Genomic DNA, 7,500 nt, shown 5'->3' with positions numbered 1-7,500 from the left:
TCGATCGCGAGGAACTTTTCGCACTGCTCCGTGTTGGCGAACGTGACAAACACGCTGCCCTTGAACAGGTACTTCTTGGTCGGCTTATCAAGGTATTTGCGCATCACAATGTTGACCACCTTCTCGTACGGTTGGAAGAACTCTACCAGCTCGTTCATGGTCGTGCCATCCTGGGGCGCAAAACCTTTCACGTACACCGTGCGAGTGTAGATTTCCTTGCGCGTTTCCTCATCCAGCTCGGGCAGCGGTCGTTCCGGATGCCGCCGCAACTTCTCACGATCCTCGCTCACCTCAATCAGGCCCTCGGAGGACTTTTCGATCGCATCCACGATCACCTTCTTGTCCTCGCTCAGTGCCTTGAGCCGCTTGAACGAGAGCAACACATCCAGCGTCACCCAGCCGTCGTCCTCCTTGATCTTTTCCTTCAAGAACTTGTCCCGCAGCAGGTTAGCATCGCCGAAGTAGTACTCGAGCTGCCGGATGATTGCGGCTTCGTTCGCCGACACTTCCACCGTATCGACAGTTGCCGGCTTTTCCTCGGTGGCCTTTGCCGTCTGTGTCTCCGATTCGGTCATTTTGATTCCGGCTGATGAAATTACACGAAATGTTAGGTTAGAACAACAGACGACCACCACACCGGGTATCGGGAACGGACAAAGAACAGAACGCGGTAGACGGTTGAGGATAACTGAACCAGGATCCCAGTGGGTGATAGATAGGAAACCAAGGCAGCATCCTTTAATTCTTACCTGTTTTCAGAACTTGTTCGATCAGGTCGATAGAGGAATCCACGTGCAACGCGAGGGAAAATGAGGAAAAGAATCGTTGCCGTTCGTGCGTGCTTCGTGCTTTTTGATAGTTCGACCATGAACCTTGGTCGAGCGTGGGGGGATGCCGTAGAAATGGAATAATTTTTCAATTATTATCAACTAAATCATTAATTTTTATTTATTGCTAGCTTAATGAAGGAGCATGTAAAATATTGAATGAATGAATGATTAGAATACTTTTAGAATATTTGTTAAAACCTTGGGTTTAGATGAACCTCGGGCATTGGAACTGTCAAACGTAACATGCGTTTTTGTTTACATATTTTTGCAGAAATCACGTTGTGGATTAAATAGAGTTTTTCGTGTTTTACAGTGTTCTTTACCTTCCGGCACCATGGCCGACTGTTTGGGATCGGTTGGGCTGCCCAGCATGAAGGCTCGCCAGAAGAAATTGTGCCAGGAAATGCAGAAACCCCGTGCGGCAGCCGTCTACAAAGGTACGGTACCGATGAGCCGGCCGACCGGTTATCACCTAATCAGTTTCCATTTTTTCCGTGTTCTTTTCATCTACAGATGCGAATAACGTGGGTGCGCGTATGCTGGCCAAGCTAGGCTGGTCGGAGGGTAAGGGTTTGGGGCGCAATGAGGATGGTATGGTCGATCCACTGCTCACCCGGTTCAAGAAGGACAACGAAGGGCTAGGATACGCGGGCGAAAACGATGATCAGTGGACCCAGCACGATGCCGGTTTCAACGAGCTATTGAAGCGCTTGAACGGCGGTGCTACCGAGGAAGATGCGCCCGCCGAGCTTGAAACCATCGATCCAAAAGCACAGCTACAATCACTGGAGGAGCGCTCGAAGAAATCACGTGCCCGGGTTCACTATCGCAAGTTTACGCGTGGCAAAGATCTGAGCCAGGTGAACGAGAAGGATCTGGCGAACATTTTCGGCAAACGATCGTTGGCCGATCTAGGTAAGCCGGCCGGCAGTGAGCAACAGGCAAGCAACGGTGTTTCTGCGGCTGCTAGTGACAACGATTCCGAGACCGAGGAAACGAACATCTTGGGTCTCACGACTATCAAAGCTACCCAATCGTTACAAGAGTACTTCCAGGAGAAAATGAAAATGAGAAAAGCTGCCTTAGCACAAGGAAACCAGGGAACTGTAGAGACCACGAAAGGGTCTGATTCTGTGCAGCATGAGAACGGGGAAACGGCTGTAGAAACAAAGAAAAAGAAAAAGAGTAAGAAAAGACAAGATTCTTCTGAAGAAATGCACGTGGAGCAGCAAACCGTAGAGGAACCAGTACAGGAACAACCGGCAAAGGATACTAAGGTTAAAAAGAGCAAACGGAAAGATGAATCGATCGATGACATTGAAAACGATCAAGTGGCTGAAGAAGCAGAAACTGAGCTGAATGCTTCTGAACCGATCAAGAAGAAGAAAACTAAGAAAAGGAAAAATGAAGCTACTCAAGAAGAAACAGATCAAACCGTGGAATCAAATGCCGGATCAGAGAACTCCTCCGATGTACAGGATACTGAGCCATCGAAGAAAAAGAAGAAATCCAAAAAGGACAAACCAGAAGAGACCGAGACTGTTCCTACAGAGGATCGTGATGCTGCGATAGCAGAAAACGTCTCGTTAGACGTCGAACCAACAAAGAAAAAGAAAAAATCCAAGCAAACCAAACAAGCGACTCCAGGGGAACTAGATTACCAGGCGATGGCAGATGCAGAAGCTACTCCCGGCAATGAATTAGATGGTAAGGATGAGACCACAGCGGGGACAGCCGACATAGAGCCGTCGAATGACGATGCTGCGCTGGGTGCAGAGATGACTTGCCCGGTGAAGGTGGCCATATTGAAGCATCTCGACGAAATGGCCTTTCCCGGTTCTAACTTTGGCAATATTATCGGTTACAGATTGACCGAGAATGTAAAGCTAGTGCGAAGAGACGATAACATGCGCCGTAAGCTCGAGAAGCATCGATACGCATCGCAGAAGAACGTGTCCGACCATCGGAAGTGGCAAAAGCTCAAGAAGGTGACCGCCTTCGAAGCAATCTAAAGTGCGGGGGTTTCGCAACTGTTTTTCAAATAAAATTGTTTAAACATTTATGTAGAAATTGTGTTGAATTATTTTTCCACTTTATCTTCTGCAGCATGTGAGGAAGCGATATGCTTCGCAAGATAATCCCCCCTCGGATAGGCACGCTGGCAGACAGGGCATACAAACGGTTTTATGCCACTGTGTGCCATCAGGTGGCGGCGAAGATCACTGCGAAAGGCGTAACGCGCGTCGCACTGTTCACACCGGAACGGTTTCTCGCCGGTGTGTAACCGTAGGTGCGACTTCAGGGAACCCTTACGCATGAACATTCGCTCACAGTGGGGACAAGGTAGGGCCGGGTTTTCCGTGATCGCATGCGTGATGTAATGATCCTTCAGGTTCCCTTTGGTACGGCAACCTTTACCGCACTGGTCACACTTGAACCGATCTGCCTCGACCGTGTGCAGCTGTTGGTGTTTCCGGTAGGAGTCCTTCATGGCAAACGTTTTGCCGCAAGTGCCACAAGCAAATGGACGATCGCCGCCGTGCACGCGTTCGTGATCTTCCAGTGAATTCCGATCACGGAATGGCTTGCCACACCGGGCACATTGATACCGTTTCGTGCGGTACGGTCGCTGCCGATGGCCGTTTAGTATGCGACGCGTTTTGTACCGCCGGAAGCATACATCGCAGGCAAATGGTTTCGTGTCCTCTGTATCTCTCTCGTCCTGTTCCGATTTATGTATGGTTTCCGCGTGGAGTCTGAGCAGTGCAAGCGAATCAAATTCTTCGAGACATCCGCAGCATATCGGTTTTCGGTTAGCAGAGTGATAACGTTGGCCGCAGCTTAGACCATGCTGTTGGCGATGTAGCTTCAGCTCGGCCAGGGAAGCAAAGGTTTGATGACATTTCTTGCAATTGGTCTCCGGATCCTTACTAGTTTCTATTGTTTCTGGATATTCCTCAAGCTGTTTTGTCGCGAATCGTTGACTAGCCTTGTGGTAGGAACAGAGTAGCCTATAAGCGGCCAAAAGATCATCTTTACATTTGCCACAAATACGATACATCAGGTTGAACTCATGATTGACCTACAAAATGCAGAATAAACACGGTATATACATTTTATCGCAGCCTGCATGCCATGCCTGATGCTCGCCTTTACCTCTCCTCTGGTACAGTATCGCAACAATTCCTCCAACGATCCATGCTCGGTGTCAGTATTCAGCGCGTAGCTCTCGATATCGCTTAGTTCACAGCAACATACACGACAAACCCGTTCGATTCGATTCGTATGCTCCATGATACCGTACCATAACAGAATCAACTAAAATCGATTGGTATACGGTAGGACAATCAGCTGTTTAGGAAGAACCTGGTACTGGCATTGCGCAATCGTACTTTCTCCCTCTCCTTTGCTCGATTGGAGTGGAAGCAGCAGCTCGATAAGGTTTCTTTACTTTGCATAATTCATTCAAATTAATCGTTATCGTTTATTTATCGTCAATAGGAAGGACTAGCGCCAATTTATCACTAAATAGATTTAGCGCCAGGTAGACAATGCAACGGCTTTAACTTGGTTTTATCAAAATTGTTTATAAATATCCGCTCCAATTATAAGCCAGTGGGCTTTCTGCTACTCTGGCCTTTTTCCTCTCTTTCGCAACTCTTTGCAGCGCCCTTTAAATTGTTATTGTTTATCGTGTATGAGCAGGAAGGCGGGAAGGGAGGAAGGTGGTCCCGGCGGTGAGAGGCGAATGGGGTGCAGAAGAACTTGTTTATGCAACAAATATCGCCCCACGATCGGCAAACCCCGGGAATGATAAAAAAGGGCTTCGTAATGGAAAACGACTTGGAGTGTTTTTTTTCTTCTGTTTTTGTCTTTAACCACATCCCCATTCCACTGCAGGCCAAATGATAGCTGCGTTTTGCCATTCCCAGCCAGCCAGCAGTGTGTTAGTTCCCTCAAGCACACATACAGAGCGAGTCTTTCTCTTTCCTTCTCGAACACACCAGCACACCCCGACAACGATTTAACTCGTTTTGTACAGCCGCCAACCAGCCAAAGACAAGTATGTTTATCTTTTTATCAGGCCCCGCGCCATGATTTCCCAATGCGTGTTGCGCTGGATGGAAAGGCTGTGCGAGTGTGTGCTTGTGGCGGTGGTAAGTGGTTCTGTGCCAGGCATGATGGCCCCCCGGTTGAAACGACCCCACCTACGCGCGATCACGCTAAAAAGGGTGAAGGGAGAGGAGGTTGTGGTGTGGCCACGCCGCACCACACGAAGCCGCCAACGCGTCGTCGTCGTCGTTCGTTGTAAACAAAGACTCGCGAGCGCCCGCGCGTTCGCGAGATGATCGTGTGCGCCGCTCAATCGATCGCGCACCGTGAAGAGTTGCTGCGGTACCCCACCCACGCGCGCTGGGTGGGGCCGGAGGTGAGGGGCTATATACACCAATACAAAGGCGGAGACGGTGATGTGAACGCGAGCCGACACGGACGAGTGTTATCACTTCCTTTTTATCTGTATCTGCTGCCGATGCCCGTTTGGGGCGAGGCTTTGGGTCTGCTCTGCCATTTCCAACCGTGCTCTTCGGTGGTTTGGCGGCTGGCGGCGACTCGCGTACCACGATCACCACCACCGCACACCACATGGCGGAGGACTGGCTTGCGACCTCGGGGGACCTTTGGGTTCTTGTTTGGTCTTCGGTGTAGGGAGCGGCCACAATCATCATGTTGCAAGCGTATGACCGAGCGCACCGTACCGTAACCATCGTTGATCTTCAGAGTTGTGTGGTTTTGGGACGACTGAGTTTGGATACTGTAATGACGCACCAACAGAAGTATTAGTAGAAGTATGTTCAATGAAACTAGAGTGTTTAAAAAATTGAATCAAGTTGCAATAGTGGTTGAAAGATAAGGTAACTTGTCAGTTTTTTTCTGGGAAGTAATAAATGTTTATCCAAAACATATTTTCAAAGCATTTACAACACTTTCCGCACTCACTGCTGGTCAGCATCCGATGATCGAGGTTCCAAAATATTCCAAAAAAACATTCACCACCAAAGCAGGCATCGCCATCGCCATGTCTGGCAACTCGGCTACACGTGGAGAATCGGCCCCGTCCGTCCGTCCATCCACTTCCTTCTCCATTTATCAATACCCTTCCGCGGTGGTGGTCCTGGAGCACCCACAACCACACCGCCTTCGCCCCCTCCCCCCCTTCGCTTCGTCGTAAATCCTTTCGCGTGCATTTCGCATTCGATTCTCTCCTTTCTCACGCGCGTCACGCTCACTTGCTCTCTCTCTCTCTCTCTCTCTCTCTGGCGCGAGAAATCGTGTCTCACGCCGTCTTCGTGACCGAGGCCGAGTTCGCCTGCTATGATTAGAGCAAGTCTCCCGCCGGCGCGTCTCCGCACCGCGATATGCGTCTCTGCTGCGCCCTGCCTACGATGACGACGGAACGGCCGCCATTCTCACGCGCCTCTTATCTAGCATCATACCTGTGTCAGCTTTTACGACTGTGTGCGTCCGGTTGGTGGGAATCACCTCCCTGAGGGGGGAGTGGGGGGGGGTGGTCGAGCCGCCATCATCGCTGTGGATCCTCTCGCCCACCAAAAGCCCACCTTTGTATGTGTGTACGTTGACGGTGTTGTTATCTTTGAACGGAACGGAATACGAGATACACACGGAAAGACAGAGCGAGAGAGAGAGAGAGAGAGCGAGAGAGAGGGAGGGAGAGAGAGATAGTGGAGTCGCAAGATGAGATGAGAGAGAGAGCGCGAGCGCGGTCGTTCGTGTTCCAAGAGCGGGTAATCACGCGCGGATAAGAGGGTGGCCGCTCGATCGGTGACCGCGGCTCGCACACACACTCGCAGTACTCCCGATACGTCCGATCCGTCAGCACGTGCAGCGTCACCGTGGTCTCGCCGTGGTGCCGTCCGTCGTCGTAAAACGTTACGCTACAAACGTCCGTGTTCTGTGTTGGTCGGTTTCCCCTTGTGTCCCCACGGACCCCACTTGTTTTCGCTTCATATTTATGTGCTGTGGCCCTCTCACTCTCTCACACGTGGTCCTGAACCTTGGCGTGCGTAGCGGTTCGCTCTCCTGCGGCGCTCGATACCAACCAAGGGCCGTGCTGTGCCGGAGGGGGATAAGAGGAAGAGAGGACGTGAACCGGTGGACGGGTTGTGTGCATCACGATCCCTGGTGGTCGCTCCACGCGGCCAAATATACCGTGCGTGCGTGCGTGCGTGCGTGCTATGCATTGTTTACAACGTGTGGCTGTATATGTGTGCGATCGAATTATCCTCGGTGACTCATCGTTTGGAACCGGAACCGGTCCTCGTCGAAAGAGAGAGGAGAGGGGGGGGTTCACCCCACAGAGTGCAGTTAATCTCATTACGACTCCAATGACGCGCTGTGCGCATAGTAGGCGCCACCTTGGGGACTCACCTCAAACGATACACGGGCGCGCGTGTGTCTGTGTGCGAGAGTTTAATTCTGCCATGACAACCGATGATGAGTGATAGCGGGTCGAGGGACCGCCGGCTCAACGAAAGAAAGAAAAAACCCCATCGCAGTAAGCTGTGATTGCGGATTTCATGTTCGTTCGTTCAGTTTTCGGTGTTGTTTCACGTCGCGACGAGCACGAGTTTGTCGTGCAGCTGTTCACCAT

At 50.8% G+C, this 7,500-nt stretch overlaps 3 protein-coding genes across 4 annotated transcripts in view; 1 reads left to right on the top strand and 2 right to left on the bottom strand.

Moving 5' to 3' along the window:
• The window catches only part of LOC126570042 (la protein homolog), a 1,755-nt gene extending 902 nt beyond the window's left edge, over positions 1 to 853 (bottom strand). The window contains exons 1-2 of the mRNA XM_050227493.1: positions 750 to 853; positions 1 to 586 (exon numbers count right to left, since the gene is read on the bottom strand). The exon at positions 1 to 586 is cut by the window's left edge and continues 349 nt beyond it. Of these exons, the coding sequence (XP_050083450.1) occupies positions 1 to 575 (575 nt within the window). The 5' untranslated portion in view covers positions 576 to 586; positions 750 to 853. The remainder of the gene's footprint in view (positions 587 to 749) is intronic.
• Positions 854 to 1,085: 232 nt separating this feature from the next.
• Positions 1,086 to 2,892, top strand: LOC126578745 (PIN2/TERF1-interacting telomerase inhibitor 1). 2 transcript variants are annotated; one of them, XM_050241631.1, is made up of 3 exons: positions 1,086 to 1,267; positions 1,344 to 2,537; positions 2,698 to 2,892. In XM_050241631.1, the coding sequence occupies exons 1-3, from the start codon at positions 1,165 to 1,167 to the stop codon at positions 2,700 to 2,702; spliced, it is 1,302 nt and encodes a 433-aa protein (XP_050097588.1). In that variant the 5' UTR covers positions 1,086 to 1,164; the 3' UTR covers positions 2,703 to 2,892. The 2 variants fall into 2 exon arrangements, with proteins under 2 accessions (XP_050097588.1, XP_050097578.1); XM_050241621.1 differs by having other exon boundaries at positions 1,344 to 2,892.
• Positions 2,893 to 2,910: 18 nt separating this feature from the next.
• On the bottom strand, positions 2,911 to 4,124 carry LOC126578739 (oocyte zinc finger protein XlCOF6.1-like). Its single transcript, XM_050241607.1, has 2 exons — positions 3,987 to 4,124; positions 2,911 to 3,912 (listed from the first exon to the last, which is right to left on the bottom strand). The coding sequence occupies exons 1-2, from the start codon at positions 4,122 to 4,124 to the stop codon at positions 2,911 to 2,913; spliced, it is 1,140 nt and encodes a 379-aa protein (XP_050097564.1).
• Positions 4,125 to 7,500: the final 3,376 nt, after the last annotated feature.

Source organism: Anopheles aquasalis, chromosome 2, assembly GCF_943734665.1.
Source record: "Anopheles aquasalis chromosome 2, idAnoAquaMG_Q_19, whole genome shotgun sequence".
NCBI classification, from domain to species: domain Eukaryota; kingdom Metazoa; phylum Arthropoda; class Insecta; order Diptera; family Culicidae; genus Anopheles; species Anopheles aquasalis.
This window is presented reverse-complemented; position numbering and strand designations above follow the sequence as displayed.

Excerpts from the sequence above, each read along its gene's own strand:
- LOC126578745 (XM_050241621.1), top strand. The coding sequence starts at position 1,165 with ATGGCCGACTGTTTGGGATCGGTTGGGCTGCCCAGCATGAAGGCTCGC. Across the intron at positions 1,268-1,343 it reads TGCGGCAGCCGTCTACAAAG|ATGCGAATAACGTGGGTGCG; the intron begins GTACGGTACCGA and ends TTTCATCTACAG.
- LOC126578739 (XM_050241607.1), bottom strand. The coding sequence starts at position 4,124 with ATGGAGCATACGAATCGAATCGAACGGGTTTGTCGTGTATGTTGCTGT. Across the intron at positions 3,913-3,986 it reads GATACTGTACCAGAGGAGAG|GTCAATCATGAGTTCAACCT; the intron begins GTAAAGGCGAGC and ends TGCATTTTGTAG.